Here is a 23,591-nt window from a genome sequence, read left to right as displayed (position 1 = left end):
TGGCACCGAGCCGCTGGGATATGAGTGACAGCATCCATTCTTGATGACTTTCCCTTGGTCCAGGGTGCGCCTGGAGTCCAGGCAGGCAGACCCTTCAACCACCATGGGTGGCCCTCTCCCCGGCCCACTCACTGCCAACATTGTTCTTGTAGGTGTTGTCATCCCATTCACCCAGTGGTAGCGGAGGGCCAGCTTGCTCATCCAGTCCACAGCCGCTGTGCACACCGAAATCATGGCACAGGCTGGCTCCTGGGGTGGAACTGTGGAAGCCATAGGGGAGAAGTTGTAGGTGCTGGGGAGGAGGAAGATGGCTGCGGGATGGAGAAGAGACTTTCTTACTGTGGGGAGGAGGGCACTTTTCACCAGGAGACCATGGGTGGGATTAGGGCTGTGTTTCACTATGTCTCTGAATGCGTGATGGTGCTGAATCTGCATTCTGGGGGTAGCAGGATCAGGGCTTTCATTCACTTCCTGATCAACGGTGGCTTCCTGTGCTCGTGCCCAGTCAGGCTCCATCCTCTTGCTTCTGGTATCAAAGAACATGTCTAGATTTTTGAGGGGCAGTCATCCTGTTCCCTGCATGCAGTGAGTGGCCAAGCCAAGGGAAGCCTCTCTGCTTCCCACTTTGGACTTTGAAGCTGGAAGGCAATTCCAAAAAGTGGTTGCCTTTGGTTCATCCCAAGAGAAGATTCTGGAAGAAAATACCGTGGGCTTTTGGTACTCTTGCTACTTGGCAAGTAGCCCCTGCTTGCCCCAACGAGAGAAAGTCTGTTCACAGTACTGAAGCAAAAGAATAAATACTACTACTACTAATCAGGCCGAGTCGATTGCATATGTACAGAGTACTTTGCATATATCACCCTCTATCAGCGTGAAGCATGCCCTGGGAACACGTCAGAGTGTCATGGGAAGTTAATGACATGAGCGGCAGCTGGGAACCTGAAGGGGGAATAGTGGGGAATTTGTCATTGATCGCAGCTGGAGCATAAGAATGAAAACCCCAGCTTTCCTGGAACACCATTTTCTCTCCCTCCACCAGAAGCCTGGTATCCGTTCCATTCCGTCGCTCAGTCGTGTCCGACTCTATGCAACCCCGTGGACTGTAGCCTACCAGGCTTCTCTGTCCGTGGGATTCTCCAGGCAAGAATACTGGAGTGGGTTACCATTTCCTTTGCCAGGGGATCTTCCCGACCCAGGGATTGAACCCGGGTCTACCGCAATGGAGGCAGACGCTTTAACCTCTGAGCCACTGGGGAAGCCCCGGGGAAGCCCCTGGTATAGCTCTGCAAAATCACTCGACATCACAAGGAAATGTGTAGACCCAAAACTTCAAAAGTGAAGGTCTTTTCAGAGAGGAAAAGCCTGGGTGGGGAGCAGCTCAGCATGGTACCAGGGCCTCTCAATGGGTGGGTTTGGCTGACATTTCTTCTTTTTCTATTATTTTGTTGTTTCTGGATTTTCTGCGATGAGTTTAAGGGTAGAGATATGATGCACTAGGAATGAAACAACACTTGGAACTGTACCTTCGGTATCCCCAGTTTAACACCAGGGCTGCGACAGAGAAGAGAGAATTTGGAAATGGGAAGCACTGGGTCATTCTCTCCTGTGCTTCAGGCTCCGCTTGAATATCAAACTGGGGACAACAAAATCCCTGCAGGATCCACAGAGATGCCTTGAGTGATGCCTCAAATCCGAAAGCAAATGTCACCACTGGGGCAGGCAGCCCAGAAGGAAACTGACTGGGGTGACTTAATCTGAAAGGGCTCAGCTGCAAATTCTGGCATTCCCTCCAGAGGAGGTTGGATGGACAATCACAGAGACACCAACCAGCTGACAGAAGCTCTTCATCAGATATCTTCAAGCTCTTGCCAATGTGCCCATAAACACACACAACCCCACACACCCACACCCACACCCACAGACACACACCTTCACATGGGTCATTTGTCAGAGACATTTGTGAGTGTGTACAAGATTGGAAGCAAATAAGTCGTAATATCAGCAAGTGGTGAGTTGGAGGTGGTGGGAATGGGGTGATCACAGTCTCTGCTCTGTTCTTTACCAAATGACTCAGATTTAAGAAGATGAGGAATTCCCTGTTAGTCCAGTGGTGGCTAGGAGTCCGTGCTTCCGCTGCTGAGGGTGTGGGTTCAGTCTCTTGGCTGGGAGATTAAGATCCCCTAAGGTGTGCAGCATGACCAAGAAAATGAATAAACACAATAAACATACAGATTGTGAGTAATTAACTTGTTCGCCCACTAGCTTGATATCATGGTATTTAACATCCTAACTTCTGAGATCTTGAGAAGGTTACTAAAAAAATGTTTTCTGGGTGCAGAATAAGATGTGGCTCTTCTAATAACCTGCTTGCATGACTCTGTTCCCAGAGCTGACCACCTGTGTCTCCCAGAGGCACTTAGGCTAACCTGCCCACTGCTGTTCTGTGTGCACAGACTCTCCTCCCCACCACCCCTGCACCACAAGGGAGCCTCCCAGGGGATCTGATGCAGTGGATGCTGGCCAGGAAGACCTGCATATGCTGGGACCATCTCGCCCTGAGTACTGGAAAGTGAAATTATGGAATCCTTCTTCTTTCCCATGAGAGATGCCAGCGGGTTTATTACTCAGAGATATTGCTGTCGCTTTTTCCTCAGCCCCTCCCTTGTGGTGGTGATCGGGGCTAAAGAGAAATAAAATACCCCCAACTAGTGAAAGGGAGCAGACAGCATCTAATCAAAAGGACAGAGAGCCATTTAGTAAGGATTACTCACTGTGCTGGTCACTGAGCATATTCTTAACCTGACCAGAATGGGGCAATGCAGCTTTATCTCATCAGGGCTCCTCTTTTCCAGAACCCATGTTTTTATTTTTTTTCCACCTGAGAATTTTGCTTTATTGGGTGTTTGGATAAATACAAGGTATTTCTTATTTGAGCGACCACCACTATGACTAATGTCAAACGGAAATGATTACATAGCTTGCTGTATGCAAGGCCTCTTACTCTGGGTTTTTTTTTTTTTTTTCTTCATATTTAACTCATTATTTTATCAAGTAACCAAAATTTTAGAGGAGTGGTTTTTTTTTTTTTTTTCAATCAACACAGTAAGGGAAGATATTTTGGATATTTCATGATGCTTTATAAAAAAATAATAGAACACTTTGTCCTGAAATTTAAGTTTTATATCTTGAAGTAGTATTTCAAACCACTGTTATGACTAGCCTATTTCTAGCCTCATTAGGCTAGAATTCTTTTGCATATGTTGCAAAAATTCATATTTCTAATGAAACTCAGTGGATTTTGACAGATTACAATACAATGACCATGTCCCTGGGAAGACAAATTATAAGAGGGAATGTTCATAAGTTTTGCAATGCAAATGTTTTTACTAAGGAGAATCGTATGCCCCAAGAACCGAAGCTGTTTGCCACATGCTCCTTCCTCTCTCCTGTCAAGGTTCTCATCTTGCTAGATGACGTTTTCACTTTAATTTCTATCAACCACTTTTCCGCTTACCTTTAAGTATCTGTGGAAGAGCAGCCTCAGACCACTTCCTATCCAGCGGTCTGAGCACTGAAGTCTCCGGGAGGGAGGCGCTGGGCAGGCACAGAGGGCATCTGTGTGCCTTTAGACCAGGCTGTGACCTTGGTTGAGTGGCAGTGAACTTGGGTGCTGGAGCATCGATTCACCATAACATTCCTCCTTTTCGAAAGTGACTTGTTCTTCATTTTCAAACTCGTCTGGATCTCTGGAGAAGGAGAGATCAGGCACGACCTCCCCACGCACCTGTAGGACTTCCTGATCTACCACATCGGACCCGCTGGGCAAGTTCCCTTGGTATTGCAGGGACGGCACAAAGGAGAGACTGTGCTACACAGAGCAGGGGTGGGCGGGTTTATCCCAGAGCCTCTGGGAGATGAAGGAATCAGCTCTGGGATCAGTAGCCACCTGTAGCCCCTCCCTGGGGAGTGCAGAAAGGCTCGACTATTTATTCTTGAAAAACACTGACTTGAAACTCAGAGGACTGAGTTTCTGGGGCGATGGCTGGATATTCTGCCAAGAGGTGGAGGGCATGCCAGGGCAGGGTGTCCATGAGTCCTGCTCCCACCCAAGAATTAACAACTTTTCTTCTAACAAATTTTCTTGGGTGCAGTATAGAGACTTTCACACCTCTAGCATGAAAATCACTTTATGTAGGAAATAGAAAATTCCATATTTCTTGTAGGAACATTGATGCCAAGTCTTTCAATTGTTAAATATACGGCATTCTGTACTTCGTGAAGGAAAGTCAGCACACAGATTTTCAAATGAGAAATATGAAAAATTCCATATTTCATGTTACCTTGTTTATTCCCAATTCAGTGTGCAATACAAGAATTTCATATTTCATGGGAAAAAGCTCTGTGCCTAGAGTTTCAAATGCCAAAGCGGAGAAATCCGTATTTCATGTAGGAAAATCATGGCTCAGAGTTTCCTAAATGAAATATAAAAAGTTCAGTATCTCATGGAGTAAGTCTCTGCCAAGATTTTCTTATGTGAAATACAGAGAAATCCGTCCTCAACAGAGGAAAATCAGTGCCCCGAATTGCATATATGAAATCATCAAAATTCCACATTTTGTGTATTAAAATCAGTGGCCTGATGTTCATAAGTGAAATAGACAAAACTCCAGATTTCATGTGGAAAACTCAGCACCCAGTTTTTCGTATGTGAAATACGCAGAATTCCAAATTTCACGTAGGAAAATAGTATGTGCGTATATTTTCATATAAAATGTAGAGAATTCCATTTTCATTTTGGAACGTTTGTGGTGAGATTTTCACAGGTGAAATGTAGAGAATTGCATATGTCATTCATGAAAACTTCATGCATGGATTCATATGTGAAATACCGAGTTCCGTGCTGCACGTAGAACACTTTTGCCCACATGTCAAAAAGTGACACAAACATGGAATTCTCTCTGTAGAGAGATTTAGAGATGAAGCATCTCTTAATACAGAGATGCTAAGGACATGACTCACCAGTGCCAGAGGAATTGAAGTCTGAACATTCATTGTACAGAGGTCCTTTCAAACTAGTTCTGTTCTCATCCAGCCTCCAGGTGAGAGAACACACGCCAGCTAACCCCATCAGCCCAGGCCTGTGGGACTGGGAGGGGGTGAGAGGATCATCCTAAGACACCCTTTTATGGAGTGATGTTTCAAACTGGCAAACTATGCACGTAGCAGCTGCTGATGCTACAGTGCCATCCGTCTTGCAAGCCTTACAGAAGAGGGCAAGCTGGGTTCACGTGGCTGGTCATGTCAGGGAAAGAATGCTCCTGCACTTGAGGACAGAAAACCCTCTGTAGCCGCGTGTCCTAGGGGCTGTGTGTAGCCCCTCGTCTGTGCCTGGGAATCTGGCCCATTCTCGTTCTCTGCCCCTTCACATCCTTCCTGACTGCCCCCGGGTGCTTTTTTCCTGTCTCTCCTTTCTGCTCAGGGATCCACGTTTACACTTACATCTTGCTCTGTCGGAGAGATCCCTGGGCTTTTTTCCATCACGTCAGTGCTTCTGATGCCCCAAGGTCTTTGTACCTTACACAAGCTCTTTCACGTTTCCAGTGTCCATTCTTCCATCCCCCAGCCAGGCCAGTTCAGAGAGCTCACACACCCATTTTTGCCAGCGCACATGCGTGTGCACGCACACATACACACACACTCCTAAGTCTGAAAAGAAACTTGCACACATGCGCGACTCTTGGCTTACTTGTGCAGTATAATGGACTTTGGTAAGCACCCCTCTTTTTTAGTCCCAGTTATCTGCTTCACTCTCTAGTTGATCAAGTCAGTGTCCTCGTCTACTTCCACGATATATCCTGGAAGGTGAATGGGATTTGCTCATGAGGGGGACTGACATGCAAAGAGGCTGGCAGGGTTGGAAGTCCTCACTGTGGACAGTCGAGTGACGTGTGCCTGCGTTCCCTAATCCTATCGCCTTGGACCGGCTCACAGTGCCAATCAGGTTGGCGTGATTCCATTCCCTGTGCTTTACTTCCAGAAACAACACAGAAATAGCAACGGGTTTTGAACTGGAAATTGATCATGCACCCCTTTTCCCTGGGTCACTGAGGACAACAATTCTTTAACAACTTTCTCTTTACAGAAAGGCAAGCCCCAATTCTTACCACCTGGGTGATAATTCACTTAAAGTCATGAAGAAATTCTGCATGGGTAATGTCAGTTTCATCATAACTGTAATGGTCAACGCAAGAATACATGGATGGGGGTAAAAGTCAACGTATTTCAATCCTGCATTAGTGTTTTTTAGAACACTTAACCAGTCAACCCTAAATCTTTCCTGACAGAAGCATTCCTGCAACATCTTTGCCCTCTGTGATCCTAACTAATACTCTCACTTCAGCGAGTGATATTCTTGCCCGTTGGGCATAACTCTAAGTGTGTAGGCATTCTTGTTTCCAAATGTGGGTCACTGTTAACTATTCCTGCGATAACGCATTTCTTGTTGAGCAGAGATATCACGGAACTCTTTAAAAAAGTCACAATTCAAGATGCTGGAAGCATTTGATCCAGGAGTGAAAGAAAGGGTCAAATTCACATGCAATCTAACAAGATACACAAATTAAAAAAATAAAAAAAAAGAGGGCATACGAGCAACACAATGCAGGAGTGTTGAACAGGGCAGTGTAAGAACTCAGAGAGCTATGGCAGCAGAGCTGTGCGTAACAGCACAAGCATGGGTGCATCATGAAAGAAGGAGGCAAAGGCAGACCCGCAGGAAGGAACATCAACTCACATTCATGGGCAGACACAATGGAGATGCCCGGTCTTCATTCTAAACAGAGGAAAACATGAACACATCCAGGGAACAGGAAGCAAATGCAGCTCAGGGTGACTGAGACAGAATGCTCATGAATTCATCAGAAACCCGCCAAGTCTCACACACATTGATATTCAGTGGAAGAAAACCTTACACAACACATCCTAGTGTGCAGTCAAATCTAAAAGCACCTAGACCCTAGGGCCTAAGTGAAAGCCCTGAAGAGACTGGGACACAAGTCATGGCAAGTTTCCAGAGACTGACCAGCAAGTCAACCATCCACAGTTCACTTTTACTCACCGACCTGTGACTATCTCTGCACTCTTCACTCCAGCACAAGTTAGAGCTAAAGCCACCCCTGGTACTGAAGCACTGGCAGGAAATATTAGGCACTGGGGGACCCTGTCCTAAACTTTTCTTGTCTGTAAGTTCTTTGCAATGCCTTCTTGCTTCATAGTGAGTTGAATGTTAAGGCTTTTTCCTTGTTCTGTACTCTTAAAATGTCTGATGCTGTGCAACAGAGAAGATACCTGGGGCACCACCTTCCAACAAAATTGCGTTCCAGCTTTTCACTCTCTGGCCCTTGTTCACCTGACCCTGTGCGTGGACATCCACATTTCCCTTGTAAAACTGCCAGACCCACAGTTAATGGGCCCCTCATCTTCTTTCTCCATCCTCCCCAAGCCCCACCCCACAGGAAGAACTGTGTCTCCTGACACAACCCCCACATACGACTTAACCACCTCTACAACTCTCCATGGACTGGTACTTCCCACACGGTAAACTGAGAATTCTATATGCAGCTGAAGTTTTTGTCCTGAGGCCCTCCCCAAACAATACGCAGACGCATACAGTTGACGCTTTTTATTTGTCCTTCGGCATTATTTCAGGTTTACTTGTGTCTCCCTCTCGATCCGTTTCACCACCAGACCACTCTTCACTACTTTCCCGTCCAAGAGAACTCTGATGGCCATTGATCTTCACATGAAGCAGCTTCTTAGGTTTTCTATTTTAGGGAAATGGGGACACTGCCTCATAAACGTCTCAAAGTCGAGCAGGGGCGCGAGCAGGGGCGGTTCCTTTCAAAAAAGACAGAGACACAGATATGAAAACCTACCCTCTCTGAGAACACTAAAGACAACTTTACTCTTTCAAGTCAGTTCCCAGGAGACAGAGTCTGTGAATTTTTACATGTCCTCTAAGCACATACTAAAAGACATGTACCCCATTCTTCCCCGTAGAACTATTACAATACCTAGGACATGGAAGCAACCTATATGTCCCATCGGCAGATGAAGGGATAGGGAAGTTGGGGTACCGATACACAATGGTGTTGTGACTCAGCTCTAAAAAGGAATGCATCAAAGTCAGTTCTAGTGAGATGCAATGCACGTGGAGCCTATTACAGGGAGTGAAGTGGGTCAGAAAGAGAAAAACAAACACTGTATGTTAACACAAATATCTGGAGTTGAGCACCATGTAGGTGATACTGAACATGCAACACGCAGGGCAGCAAATAAGACACAGACATATAAAGAACAGGCATGGGACTCAGTGGGAGAAGGGGACGGTGGGTTAATGTGAGAAAACAGCCCTGAGACATGTACATTACCTTTTGAACAATAGATGACCAGTGTGAGTTTGATGCGTGAAGCAAGGCAACTAAAGTCATGTTGTGGGACAACCCAGAAAGACAGGGAGGGGAGGGCGGTGAGTGGTGGGTTCACCATTCGGGGGACACGTGTATACCTCTGGGTAATTCATGTTGGCCAAGGTACGGCCAAACCGGTCACCACATTATAAAGTAATTATGCTCCAGTTAAAATAAATAAAAAACTATTCTCCATAATCCTTCACAGTGGTCAGTTTCTCATAGTGAGGGTGGCAGGTGAAAAAGATGCAACGGAAAAAAAAAAAAAAAGCGTGATGACCAAAATGGAATCAAGTGATGGGTCAGTGGGGGAACAGCCTTGTACAAAGGAGACTCACAGACCTGGTGGAAAGGGGACTTCACGAGGAATAGTAGGTGGACCCCAATTTAAGAGAAGCCTGAGGCTGGACTTGTTGGCCAAGGAATGACAGTTCAGAGATGTGTGCAGCTGACTCAGATATAAATTGGAGTGACTTTGGCCTGACCAGGCCACTTCATCTACCTCAGGCTTCTCTAGTTAGAACCTGTCTTTCACTACAGTTCTCCACACTTGCTGTCTCTTGCTGATTTCCCCGTGCACGGTGTCACGCTGGATTCCACAGAGTCTCACTTTCTCCACAAGTGAAATAAACGACCCAAGTTCCTGGACAACCCTTATGCCAGTGCTCAGCCCCTGGGCGCCTCACCTCTCGTCCTCCCGCTACCTCTCGCGGTGGAGCCTTCCTCCTCACATAGTACTGCAAAGGATTGGGCCACAGATCCTTTATGATGATCTGCCAGGGAAATGAGCAAGGTCGGCACAGGGCTGGCCAGACACTGAGCCTTCCCGTGCACCGCCAAGAACTCCAACATAAATCACCAATTTCGGCCCACTGGCCACGTGGGACCCAACCTCAGCAATCCGGCCAGATCCTGTGAAGTTGTGGTCAAAGAACCAATTGAAGAAGTTAACGCTGCTGTCGTGGTGCCTGAGGCTGTATGCCTTACGTTCAAACCCCTGGGACCACTGAATCGGAGTGGAATGAGACGCTCGGTATCCTGCAGGAAAAGGAGTATGGGAGAAAGACCTAGCTCACTTTCCCACTCAACCTACACTCTTCTGCCCCCACTCCCCAAATCCAGGGAGCTGCCTCTTACCAGGGACGTTAATGAGATACTCCTTAACAATCACTTCATTCTGGAAATACCTATTCCTCCGAAAGGACAATGTGATCTTGCAGTGATGAGTGGGATGCCTGAATTCCTCCACCTGCCAGGACAAAGTGTTGGGGGTAGGGGGAGTGGGTATGAAACCTCTTTACAGAAGAGCTGTCCTTTCCCGTATTCAGGGATAAACCATGCCCTCTCCCCTCCCCAGTCATCTCCCCTCCACAGTTAGCGGGGTCCCCTGCCTGACCTCCAAGTTGGTCATGTAGTGAAGCATCTCTTCATCCTGGTTGCTCATCATAACTGACATCTGGGGGTGGTTCATAAACTGCTTTAGGTCAAGGAGCCTCTAGATGCTAGAGGTAAATGTGCTGGAAGAACAAAGCTAGCCTAAAGAGTAGAATGGCATTGTCTGACTTCAACGTGCTACTAGTGAACTCGCCACATTTCCGTGGATGCAGACTGTATGAACGCGGAACAAGGCCCAAGGCTGTGCCTATGAGTGCACTACCAGAAGGAGCTTCTGTTCCTAACAGGAAGGCCCTAAGCTCCATCTCAGCCTCCTTCAAGGTAGCTTACTTCTGGAAAACAAGCATTCCTAGCTACAACCAGTATGAGCACTTACACATCCCAAACCCACTCCCAAATTCACTCAACTTTTTGGAGAAGACCTGGATTCCAGACAAGCTTTTTCTCTGAGGAGTCCCTAATGCTAATGACGATTCTGACTGGGACCTCTGCAAGTAAAGCCCAAGTATCAATTTGTGCTAGTCAGGACAGCAAGAACATCACATCTAATATCAGGAACAGATATGCAGGACGGTAACCAATACCCATCATCCAAAAAAAAAAAACAACTTTCTACCAGAACTGCCAGATCTGTAAAACTGCTCCTGCAATATCCCAGGTTTAAAGAAAACAACAAAAGAAAAAAAAAATTCACAACCACCACACCAAGGGATACAACTTCGACCCAGAAGCCACAGATTCCCTGGATGATGGCGCTTCTGTGTTCTAGATGCAGCTTTGGCCTCTGACAGTTCTTATGTTTCAGGCGAGCGTGCGCCCTTTGCGCTCTCTTATTCACCGGCTCCAGCTCCACCTGCAGGTCCGCCAGCGCCTCCAGTGCAGGCTGGTCGCTCGGGCCTCCAGGCCGTGGATGTTTCTGGCCCTGCTCCTCCGAGGACACCTGCTCCTGCTCCTCCATGACGTCTAACACCAGCAGCTGCAACTCCTGCCCGATTCCCGCCAGCTCTCCCTCCTCCAGGACCGCACCTTCCTCCGCTGCCTCCACCCAGAAGAGGGCGGCCTCCTCGCCTGGCGCACCACCTGGGGCCTGCAAGGCCTCTGCCGCCCGCACTGGGCTGACAGGCCCCAGGGCCCCTCCCTCCTGAAGACCCGGACTCACAACCAAGATCCAGGATCCGGGGGTGCTGCCGCCTTCCTCTGGCCCCGTCTCACTCGCCATGGTGTTCTGGCCGGAGCCCGGAGCTGTGAAGAAGGTGGCCACCAGAGCACAGCAGACTCCGGCACAGTGCGCCCACCGGGCAGCCGCACTCAATGCGGTACCACCAACAGGATACTCGTGCGCAGCCAGTGAGCAGGGAAAGGGAGACACGCATGCGCAGAACCGTGAGCCACCACGCACACGTAGTATGGCAGCGGGAAGGGGCTGAACTCTACACCCTGACCTCCAGACCTCACGACAGAACCAATCAAATGGAGTCTAAAGGCGTTGGCTCCAGGGCCACGCCCCTTGGAATTCTGGCCACTCTGGCCCCAGGTGACCCCTGGGCCAAAGTCGGGCCAGCACTCTGTGCACCAGTCCACGCAAGCCTTTTGCCTGCTCAACAGTGCAGATGTGCCTGACCAGAGACTGGGAGAGCCAGGCCAGTTGGAGGCGAAGGAAGGGACCCTGAACCTGACACCGCGACCATCCTCAAGCTTGAAATTGCCTCTGGAGCAGCGGGCGACTCCATATGCTCAGAGATCCACAGAAGTGAGACAGGGTTCCTGGGTACCTCAGGGACAGAGGTGCTCGCCTCGGATCCATACTGCAAGCCATGGCAGGGCGTGGGGTGGGGGCGAGGTGGGGGGCGGGGATGCGGTGGGCTTACACAGACCTCACCTGTGGTGCACCTGCTGCCGAGTCCATCCCTAAACTTGGGTCTTAGGCTTGAGCAGTGTTAGGAATGCAGCCGTCGTCTGAGGAAGAAGCAGAGCACTTTCCTCGGCTCGCTGTTTGGGCCCCACAACGCAGCCCCAGGCCAAACCACCGTGGAGACCCTGGCCTATGGTCTGTCAGCTCTTGCCCTTTCCGCCAGCCCCTGGCTTAAAGCAGGCACCCGGGTGGCTAAGGATGGGCGCCTGCGGATGCACTTCCCAGAGGAACAGAGCTGCTCACGCTCTGTCGCCTAGGATGTCTGCTCTTTCACAGTGAGCACCTACCTTAGGACGCACACACACACAATCAGGTGACCCAAGCACACACATGTACACACACATGTGCAATGCACAGGGACACTAATGCAAACAGGTGTTTCAGAGACTGAAGAACCAGTGGTTCATGTGAAATGCATAGATTTCCTTATTTCTCCCAGGAAAATGTTCATTCTGATCTTCAGATGTGAAATGTAGAGAGGTCCATCTTTCCTGAAACAGAATGAAAGCCTACTTTTTGATACAGGCATTACAGAGAACTCCATACTTCATGGTCGACAGTCATTGTTTTATCTATGAGAAATACAAAGAATTAAGTATTTCACAAAGAAACAGTGGTGCCCAGAATTTCATTCATGAAATAGGGATAATTCCAATTCCATATTGGCTCCCCAGATCTTAATTACATACTTCATGTCAGTAAAAGTTCCTTGAGATTTTCATATAGGAAATGTATACAATTTCACAATTCAAGCAGGGAAGTATATGCTCAACTTTTCATATCTGAAATATATAGAATTCCCCACTCATATAGAAAATGTGTGCACAGATATCTATGTGTGAAACAGACAAGGTTCCATGTATGATGAAGAAAACGATACAAGTAGATTTTCAAACATGAAATACAGATTTCCTATTTCACGTGAAACATCTGCACCCATGTTCTCACATGTGAAATAGAGATAAGTACATATTTCATGCAGAAAAATCATCTTTCGTGTTTTCATCTGCATGCAGCAGGGGATGCAAAGCAAGTACTCTGGAACAACCCAGAAGAATAGCATAGGAGGGCATGTGGGAGCGGCTCCAGGGTGGGTGGGACACCTGTATATTTATGGCTTATTAATGTTGATGCGTGGCAGAAACCATCACAAGATTGTACAGTAATTAACCCCCAGTTAACTTAATTAAAAAAATACTACTATGTTTTGAGAAAAGTAAAAGAACAAGGGGATCCGACTCTGCTCTCTGGTGACCTAAATGGGAAGGAAATCCAAAAATGATGGGATGTATGTACACCTAAAATTGATTCACTTTGACATACATATAGCAGAAGCTAGAGCAACGCTGTAATGCGACAATAGTCCAAAAATAGTTGCTGGAAATATATTACATGCTGGAACTATAACTCCAGCAGTGAATAAATAAATGGTAGCCCCCTTTGCAATATATGTCTTCGGGGTCATTATGCTAAGTTAATTACTTCAGTTAGAAGAAGACGAAAGCTTTTATATCACATGGCATTGTTAAGTTGAAATCCCTATGTTATAGAAACAGAGTAGAATGTGGTCATCGGGCTAGTGGAAATGGCCCATGATGGTCCAAGTTACCAACTTTTGGTCACAGGTTGAATAAGCTTATCAAGGAAGATACTGTAATAGAGGCAGGATGGAAAACGGAGCTGCAGGCCTCAGCCCAAGACCATTAGTGAAGTTAGAAAACCAAACACCACCAACAGAATGCCTCTCAGCATAATGTAGTGAAAGATACATTACAGCCTTCCCACAGGGCCCTCCAGGTCCTTGGGCCTTGGGCTGGGTAATGAACTGTGGAGCTTGGGGACAGGCTGTGTCTTATAGAGTCCCAGGGCCCTTGCTGGAGCCCCTCACTGACCTGGCCCAGGTTTCAAAGCAATGGCCAACGTGTCCCATCCCCACCTCGATGTCCGAATGGTTATGGCAATCTACGTGGGTCACAGTCTACAGGACCCTGCTCCCCATTTGGGTAGACTGAGGAGGCTGAGGGCCAGCTGCATGCTGGGTACCTGGCTCGCTCATTGAAGGTTGCTGGGCAGGGTATGGGGCCTTGGTAAGAGGAGGGCACAGAGAACTGAGAACTGCCTCTTCCAACTGGGACTGGGCACTGCTGGAAGTGCCAAGACTGGGTGCTAGATGAATGCTCCCAGACAGGATAACTGGCCTACACAGGGACCCGGTCCTTGCAATCAGGACCTGGGAAGGTGAAAGTCAAGCTTGGGACCTTTCCTTTCAGGGACTAGGGAATAGTCTTTCTTTCCCTCGATGATTACAAGAACACAGTTAGCTGACCACCACCTTAGCTCAAAAACACGAGATCTGACAGCAAGAAGTTTGCAAGAGCTAATCACACCCCTCCCTCATGTTTCCTATATGTGGCCTTTGCTGAAAGCTTTGAGGGAGTTTGCGATTTTTTTTTTTTCCATCGGCTTAGGCGTTTATTCTTTTTTAATAGAAGCATTTAAAATTATAAGCACTTCTAGACATGCATCTCATGAATTCTGATATGCTGTGTTTTTATTATCACTCAGGTAAAATATTGTCTAATCTTTTAATTTTGTACCTCCTTTTAAAAAATTTTGTTTAAATTGGAGGCTAATTACTTTACAGTATTGTGGTGATTTTTGCCATACATTCACATGAATCAGTCATGGGTGTACATGCGCTCCCCATCCTGACCCTCCCTCCTACCTGTGTCCCCATTCCATCCGACAGGGTCATCCCAGTGCCCCAGCCCTGAGCACCCTGTCTCATGCATGGAATCTGGCCTGGCGATCTGTTTCATATATCATAAGATACATGTATGTATCAAAGTATGGAACCCTTGCCTTCTCCCACAGAGTCCAAAAGTCTGTTCTTTACATCGGTGTCTCTTTTGCTGTCTCGCATACAGGGTCATTGTTACTATCTTTCTAAATTCCATATATATGCGTTAGTTTTTCTTTCTGACTTACTTTCTTTCTGACTTACTTTGCTCAGTATAATAGCCTCCAGTTTCAACCACCTCATTAGAACTGATACAAATGCATTCTTTTTAATAGCTGAGTAATATTCCATTGTGTATATGTACCACAAATTTCTTCTCCATTCATCTGCCGATGGACATCTAGGTTGCTTCCATGTCCTAGCTATTGTAAACAGTGCTGCGATGAACGTTGGGATACACGTGTCTTTTACTACGGGTTTTCTCGGTGTGTATGCCCAGCAGAGGGATTGCTGGGTCGTATGGCAGTCCTATTTCCAGGTTTGTAAGGAATCTTTACGTTGATCTCCATAGTGGCTGTACTAGTTTGCATTCACACTGACTGTGTGAGAGGGTTCCTTTTTCTCCACACCCTCTCCAGCATTTATTGTTTGTAGACTTTTGGATAGCGGCTGTTCTGACCGGCGAGGTGAGGTGGTACCTCGTTTTGGTTTTGATTTGCATTTCTCTGATAATAAGTGATGTTGAGCATCTTTTCATGTGTCTGTTAGCCATTTGTATGTCTTCTTTGGAGAAATGTCTGTTTAGTTCTTTGGCCCATATTATGATTGGTTTACTTGTTTTTCTGGAATTGAGCCGCAGGAGTTGCTTATATATTTTTTAGATAAAGTCTTTGTCAGTTGCTTCATTTGCTATTATGTTCTCCCATTCTGAATGCTGTCTTTTCACCTTGCTGATAGTTTCCTTCATTGTGCAAAAGCTTTTAAGTTTAATTAGGTCCCATTGTGTTTTATTTTTGCTTTTATTCCCATTATTTTGGGAGGTGGGCCATAGAAGATCCTGCTGTGATTTACATCAGAGAATGTTTTGCCTATGTTTTCCTCTAGAAGTGTTATCGTGTGTGGTCTTACGTTTGGAACTTCAATCCATTTTGAGTATTCTTTTGTGTGTGTATGGTGTTAGAAAGTGTTCTAGTGTCATTATTTTATGAGTGGCTTACCAGTTTTCCCAGCACCACTTGTTGAAGAGATTGTCTTTTCTCCATTGTACATTCTTGCCTCCTTTGTCAAAGAAAAGTTGTCCAGAGGTTCGTGGATTTATCTCTGGGCTTTCTGTTTTGTTCCACTGATCTATGTTTCTGTCTTTGTGCCAGGACCATACTGTCTTGATGACTGCTGCTTTGTAGTATAGCCTGACGTGAGGCAGGATGATTTCTCCAGTTCCGTGCTTCTTTCTCAAGATTGCTTTGGCTATTCAAGGTTTTTTCTTGTATTTGCATACTAATGGTGAAATCATTTGTTCTAGTTCTCTGAAAAATACCGTTGGTAGCTTAATAGGGATTGCATTGACTATAGATTACTTTGGGGAGTATACTCATTTTCACTATATTGATCCTTCCGGTCCATGAACACAGTATATTTCTCCATCTCTTTTTGTCATTCATCGGTGTTTGATAATTTTCTATATGTAGGTCTTTTGTTTCTGTAGGTAGATTGCGATTTTTAAAGGCATAAGCCACCCATCTCCTTGCATGGCTCTGCATTAAGCATATCTCTGCTTTAATCTCCAATGTTTCAGTATTGCTTGGCCTAAGGATGTTGTGTAAATGTCTATTTGGTTACAGTAGCACCTTATCTTGCAAGTCTATGGAGGGTAACAGACTCTGAGAGAATGCCTCATTTCAAAGTCACATACACTCAGAAAAGTATGAACAGTTTTTCTTTCTGTGTAAAGCAAATTAGCAACACTGATAGCTCCCCCAATTACCAGGTGGATTTAGGACAAAGTGCAACAAAGTTTGTCATCAGGTTTTACTTGAGGACTACTTAGTATTTTTATAATTTTGTAATGAACTGATTTGCTGGAATACATATATAGAGTATATCTTTTGTCTTGTCAATCTTTTTTAGTAGTTTGCTTATCATGTGCCGTCACATGGCTTACTACTTACTAAAAATTAGAAATGCTTTCCTTCCCTTATGTCTTTGAGGATAGGATTTCTACATAGGTTATAAATTCTGAATATTGTCTTCATCTCTATTACCCCTGGACAATCCATTTTTCTTAAACATTTGTTTTCTGTGTCGTGGTGACCTACTTCGGAGGGTGAATTCTGGCAGACAGATACAGCTGGACCAAGTGGAAAGAAGAAAATCGATATTATGGAATAAACCGTATTCTCTCAACATGTGGATGTTGACACTCTAACTCTCTGTACTTTATATGTAGTCAAACTGCATAAGTTATAATTTCTTTCTGACCCTTTTTGGAAATTGGGCCTCTCTATAGGTGGTACTCTTGCCTAGAAAATCCCATGGTTGGAGGAGCCTGGTAGGCTGCATTCCGTGGGGTCGCTAAGGGTCAGACACAACTGAGCGGCGTCACTTTCACTTTTCACTTTCACACATTGGAGAAGGAAATGGCAACCCATGCCAGTGTTCTTACCTGGAGAATCCCAGGGACGGGGGAGCCTGGTAGGCTTACATCTGTGGGGTCACACAGAGTCGGACACGACTGAAGTGACTTAGCAGCAGCAGCATAGGTAGTTGGGTTAATACGACTGGCACTTTACAGGAACAGGAGATCAGTCACAAACAACACAGACATTACTATGTGAAGATAATGGCAAACAATGGCCAGGCACAATCCAAAAGAGTCATCAGAAGAAGCCAGATCTGCTGACCCTTTGATTATTGACTTGATTCCCAGGAGTTTGAGGAAAAATTTATTGAAGCTACCTGGCATGGGGCACTTTGTAATGGCAACCCTTGCAAACCGGTACACGCCCTTTCTCTTGAAAAGAAGCTGTCAGTTCCAAAAGAGGCGTCCTTTTCTTACATATATTTTCAGGGAATGGAAAATGGCAAAGAGCTGTCTTTCCCATTAACTGATAATCCTCACAGATTGCTAATGCTCCCTAATAGCTTTCACTATCCCTATAGAGATTCAGCTGGGCTAGAACGTAATCCTATTTCACGGGTCAAGTTAACCTCGGAAATATTAGAATGAGCATAATACACAGGAAGTGGTAGAAGAAAAGAAGCACAGGAGGAAGGCAGTCTGACCTCGTGAAAAAGATACAGTCCTCTCCTTTTATCCTTCCCGTACATCGATTTCTAAATACTAGGAGGCAAATGGTAGTGACCAAGGCATTGCTGCCTATCACTTTAGTGAAATCCCAAAGTTGTGATGTCATAGTCCCCATGCCTCCCTAAACCTCTTCTCACCAAGACGCTAGGCTTCAGTAGCCATGAGGCAGCCTGGAGGATCACAAGGCCTCTCAAACCGTTGGGGCCACCTGGGCCTACCCCCCACACAGTTGTCCAGGTGGGCATGTTGGTGTCACCTTCTGCATGTCAAGAGTTTGTTGTCTGTGACCGCCACTCTTGTCTCCAGTCCTCTGGATTCCTGAGACCCCAAAGAGGCCACCGTTCTAGCTTCCTAACTACATATCTGAAAGAAAAAAAGCAAAACAAAACAGGAATACAATACAGTCCAGACTGAAGGGCCCCAACCCATGGAGAGGTACATGGTCCTCAACCCAAGCAAGGGCCAGCAAAACCACAGCTCCAGGGAAGCTCATCATTTACACCTTTAGCCATGCCAGGGACACATCCCCAGTATTGATAGGGAGTATAGACTTCAAGTCCTCTACCAGCTCAAGAAACTGTGCTAGCAAGACCTCTCCGCTGTCCATCTTAGCCATGCCTAGAAGACTCTACTGCGGCATGTCAGACCCAAGGCATGCTCAACTGAGAATGTTTGGAGGTAACAGCGCAGGTACAGTAGGCCTTGGAGAAGATGGGCACCCAAAGTGAAGCCATATAGAAGCCTTTAGTGCCAGTTTGGGAGAGAAAACACTCATCTCCCAGATGATCAGGTCAATAGGATTCAAATCACTAATAACACTTAGCTTAGCTAAAAGGACGTGCAGGTTCCCTCTATGGAACTTAATACATTTCAGTACAGGCCTGTCTTCAGCCTCTCATTTCCCTTCCTCAAGTGTTTCCAGTTAGTCAGCATGCAGCTCAAAGTATGGACAATGGATGGGCACTCATGGAATTCAGTGAAGACTGCAAGAACAGAGAATCTTTCCGGGGCCAGGGACAGAGAATGCTACAGGTTGGTGATATGATGAAGGGAGTCAGAAAGAAGATGAAGGGGAGGTTTCTGAGCTACGATCTGGCTTTCTGAGGTGGTGGGAGCTGCTTCAGACATGCCTGCGGGCCTTGGGGACATATTTCCAAATATAATAAGGAAACGTGGCCGCTGGCCTCCGAGCTTTTACAGTCCTTATGCCTCAGCATACTAGACTAGACCAAGTGCAGTGTCACCACTTCTAAATTCAGGAGATATTTGGGGGATTGTGTGGAACTTGAGGGAGACTTGCTGTGTCAGACTTGTTCTTCGAATATTTCATAGAGCTGGAGCCAGGACTCAGCTGTAGTGGACTGTTCAGTTCAGTTGAGTCCCTCAGTTGGGTCCGACTCTTTGTGACCCCATGGATTACAGCACACCAAGCTTCCCTAATTCATCACCAACTCCCCCTAGCTTGCTCAGACTTGGGTGCATTGAGTCAATGATGCCATCCAACCATCTCATCCTCTGTCATCCCCTTCTCCTCCTGCTTTCAGTCTTTCCCAGGCTTAGCGTCTTTTCCAGTGAGTCCGTTCTTCGCATCAGGTAGCCACACTGTTGGAGCTTCAACATGAGTCCTTCCAACGAATATTCAGGACTGATTTTCTTTAGGATTGACTGGCTGATCTTCTTGCAGTCCAGGGGACTCTCAAGAGTCTTCTCCAACGCCGCAGTTCAAAGGCATCAATTCTTTGGCATTCAGCTTTCTTTGTGGTCCACTTCTCACATCCATCCATGACTACAGGAAAAGCCATAGCTTTGACTGGACAGACCTTTGTCGGTAGATTAATGTCTCTGATTTTTAATATGCTGTCTAGGTTTGTCATAGCTTTTCTTCCAAGAAGCAAGCGTGTTTGAATTCCATGTCTGCATTCAGCATCTGGAGTGATTTTGGAGTTGAGGAAAATGTTTCCACCATTTGCCTTTCTATTCACCATGAAGTGATGGGACCGGATGTCATGATCTCATTTTTTTGAATGTTGAGTTCTAAGCCAGCTTTTTCACTGTCCACTTTCACTTTCATCAGTACAGACTCTTCAGTTCCGCCTTGCTTTCTGACAAAGGGTGGTGTCATCTGCCTATCTGAGGTTATCTGCTGTATCTGAGGTTGATATTTCTCCCGGCTATCTTGATTCCAGGTTGTGCTTCATCGAATCCAGCCTTTCGTATGATATATTCTGCATATAAGTTAATAAGCCAAGTGGCAATATACAGCCTTGACGTACTCCTTTCCCCCAACTTGGGGCCAGTCTGTTGTTCCACGTCTGATTCTAACTGTTGCTTCTTGACCTGCATACAGGATTCTCAGGCAGTAGGTAAGGTGTTCTGGTGTTGGCATTTCCTTAAGAATTTTCCAGTTTGTTGTGATCCACACAGTCCAAGGCTCTAGCATACTCAGTGAAGCAGAAATGCATGTTTTTCTTGAATCATCTTGGTTTTTTCTGTAATCCAGCAGATGTTGGCAATTTGCTCGTTGGTTCTTCTGCCTTTTCTAAATCCCACTTGGGCATCTAGAAGTTCTAGGTTCACTTACTTTTGAAGTCTTGGAGACTTTGAGCATTCCTTTGCCTAGTGTGTGAGATGAGTGCAATTGTTGGTAGTTTGAACATTCTTTGACATGCTGTTTATTTGGGATAGGAATGAAAACTGACCTTTTCCAGTACTGTGGCCACTGCTGAGTTTTCCAAGTTTGCTGGCATATTGAGTACAGCACTTTCACAGCCTCACCATTTAGGATCTGAAATAGTTTGGCCGGAATTCCATCACCTCCATTAGTTTTGTTCATAGTGGTGGTTCCTCAGGCCCAGTTGACTTCTCACTCCAGGAAGTCTGGCTCTAGGTGAGTGAACACACCATCGTGGTCATCTTGGTCTAATGCACAATAGTTCTTCTGTGTATTCTTACTCCCTCTTCTTAATGTCTTCTGCTTCCATTAGGTCCGTACCGTTTCTGTCCTTTATTGTGACCCTCTTTGCATGAAATGTTCCGTTGGTATGTCTAATTTTCTTGAAGAGATCTCTAGTCTTTCTCAGTCTATTGTTTCCCACTATTTCTTTGCATTGAATGCTTAGGAAGGCTATCATCTCTCTCCTTGCTATGCTTCGGAACTCTGCATTCAGGTGGATATATCTTTCCTTTTCTCCATTGCTTTTCACTTCTCTTCTTTACTCAGCTATTTGAAAGGTCTTCTCAGACAACCATTTGCCTTTATGTAGTTCTTCTTGGGGATGGTTTTCATCATGGCTTCCTGTACCATGTTATGAACCTCTGTCCGTAGTTCCAAGCATATTTGGCACCTACTGACCTGGGGAGTTCATCTTTCAGTGTCCTATCTTTTTGCCTTTTCATACTATTCAGGGGGTTCTCAAGGCAAGAATACTGAAGTGGTTTGCCATTCCCTTCTCCAGTGGACCACATTTTGTCAGAACTCTCCACGACGACCAGCCCCTCTTGAATGGTTCTACACGGCCTGGCTCATAGTTTCACTGAGTTAGAAGAGGCTATGTTCCAAGTGCTCAGTATGGTTAGTTTTCTGTAACTGTGGCTTCCATTCCATCTGTTTCCCAGTGGGTAAGGATGAGAGGTTTGTGGGAGCGTCCTTACAGTATTTCATTTACGAGATCATATAACCACATATCTGGAATTTCTCTGTCTTTATCTTTGAGTACATCTCTGCGTACACAAAAGAAAGATAGCACTAACTTGGAAGCCACATTTTTGTCTTAGGACATTTCTCTCACTTCTCCAGTTGTGCCGATTGTGCTGAATGACTTCCTGCCACTAAATATGGCCCATTTTATAGTAACTCCTCATACCATACCAGACGTGCGCAAGTGAATGTAAGGGAGATAAAATGCAGAAGCCCAGACATGCCAAGCTTCTGAGGACTGTTGGAAATAAAGAAAGGCCATGGGAAAGTGGGCTGTGAGTTGGCTGACTGACATAACAGTGTCGGGGAAGCTCTGAGGAGAAATCAGCAACCCTTGTGAGTAGTTCATTTGTCATAGATATCGATAAGTCCCTATTTCTCCCAGGTAGTTCTCATTAAGTCTTTCCCCTCACCACATACACTGCCTGCATATGACGGTCCTGCTTGCTCTTGAAGGTAAACCCCAGATTTCAACTTCTTGCATAGACTCATGACAGGATCACTTATGACCTTACTGGCCATTCCTTTCTGTTTTAGTGTAACAATCAATCAGTCTAACCCATTGCTTCTGACACCTTCAAATATGTCACTGTGGAGCCCATCCTTTTATCTTCCTAACATCATCTTCTGCTGAGCACCCAGCTACCTCCATCAGTACTTCGTATGTGTTTCTCATGGAGACAGTTGTGACCAACCTCATGACCTCTTATCAATCTTATTACAGTATGAAATTGGCAAATATGTGAAAAGCCTGTGAAAACTTCACTAATACCCGAGAACTTCTTCAGAAAATGGACTTTCACGCCTCTTGATACACTCTTGGACAGGGTCTGTTAGCTTGGAGAATTGAATATGTGGGAGATCACATTCTTGCTATGGAAATAATTGTGGAATACAATGGAATCGAAAACTTCTTTGACTTGTAACATAAAATTAGGCATGACAGCATGGCAGACACAGGAAGCAGAGTGACATACACTTGGGAGATGAGTTCTTGTGGCTCTCTAGAGCTTTGAGAAATCTGCTCAAGTTGTAAAGTAGCATGCAGCTCCTAGATAAGGAAGAGATGTATGGGGTTCTCAAGGTTATCATTGCGTCTCAGTCCCAGAGCCTTCCATTGCACTCCCTATTGTTCTAGACAAGGGAAACATTAAATTAGAGGTTATGATTCCCAGATTGGAAAAGAAATATACCAATGGACCAGACCCCCTAAAGCCAAGACAAGATGGAGATCCTTGTTTCAGGTAACAGGAGAGAAATTCCAAAGTATTGATGGAGGAAAGGAAGCAAAGCTCTCTCCACATAGGAGGAAGCTGGATTTTTGTTTTTTTTTTTTTTCTTTCTTGTTAAGGAAAAGAAACAGCCAGCAGTTCATAAAAAAGGCAGAGAGATAATTTAGAATGAAGGCTTCATCCTTCAGTGTGAACTGAATGTAACACTATCAAAAAAAGAGGGAGAACAAATGTGTATCTGAATGTAAGTTAGATGTGTATGTGTGTGTGTGCATGTGTGTGTGTTTGCTCAGTCATGTCTGACTCTGCAGCCCCATGGAATGTAGGCTGCTTGGCTCCTCTGTCCATGCGATTTTCCAGGCAAGAAAACATGAGTGGATTACTATTTCCTACTCCATTAAGTTAGATACTTAGAGCTGAAGAAAACAATTAACCATGTATTATCTTGCATTTCTTTCAAGACTAAGCAACCTGTACAAGCTCTTTGCTCCAGAGAGTCTTTCTGAAATTCCACACGTACACTTGTGAATGAGACAGGTTTGTGATATTGTGGACTGGGTGAGTCAAGGCATAGAGGAACAGATTGAAAAAAAAAAAAAAAAGCTTATACTCTGGAAATCTGGCCTAAATCACAATTCATTGAGTCCCATTTATCTAAACCACAAAAATAAAAATAAAATAAAATAAAAATAAATAAATAATAATAATAAAAAAAACCCAAAGATCCATTCTTTACTGCCATTCAATATCTGAAGCAGGAGAAATAGGCAGATAGATGGAGTAGAGTGCAGAGAAGAAGAATGTGAATCTCTGTGTCCAACATAATTCAACTTTTAGGTT

General features: G+C 45.5%; 1 protein-coding gene across 1 annotated transcript; it reads right to left on the bottom strand.

Moving 5' to 3' along the window:
• Positions 1 to 7,797: 7,797 nt before the first annotated feature.
• Positions 7,798 to 11,082, bottom strand: LOC148773180 (testis-specific Y-encoded protein 3-like). Its single transcript, XM_088834537.1, has 6 exons — positions 10,579 to 11,082; positions 9,865 to 9,942; positions 9,606 to 9,717; positions 9,361 to 9,506; positions 9,155 to 9,241; positions 7,798 to 7,896 (listed from the first exon to the last, which is right to left on the bottom strand). Exons 1-6 carry the CDS (start codon positions 11,080 to 11,082, stop codon positions 7,798 to 7,800), a joined length of 1,026 nt encoding a protein of 341 aa, XP_088690663.1.
• Between the last annotated feature and the right edge of the window lie 12,509 nt (positions 11,083 to 23,591).

The sequence above is a fragment of the Moschus berezovskii genome, chromosome Y (assembly GCF_049115385.1).
Source record: "Moschus berezovskii isolate FMDL1 chromosome Y, NW_MosBer_1.0, whole genome shotgun sequence".
Classification (NCBI taxonomy): domain Eukaryota; kingdom Metazoa; phylum Chordata; class Mammalia; order Artiodactyla; family Moschidae; genus Moschus; species Moschus berezovskii.
Note: the sequence above shows the minus strand (reverse complement) of the source record. Positions and strands in the feature narration are given on the sequence as shown.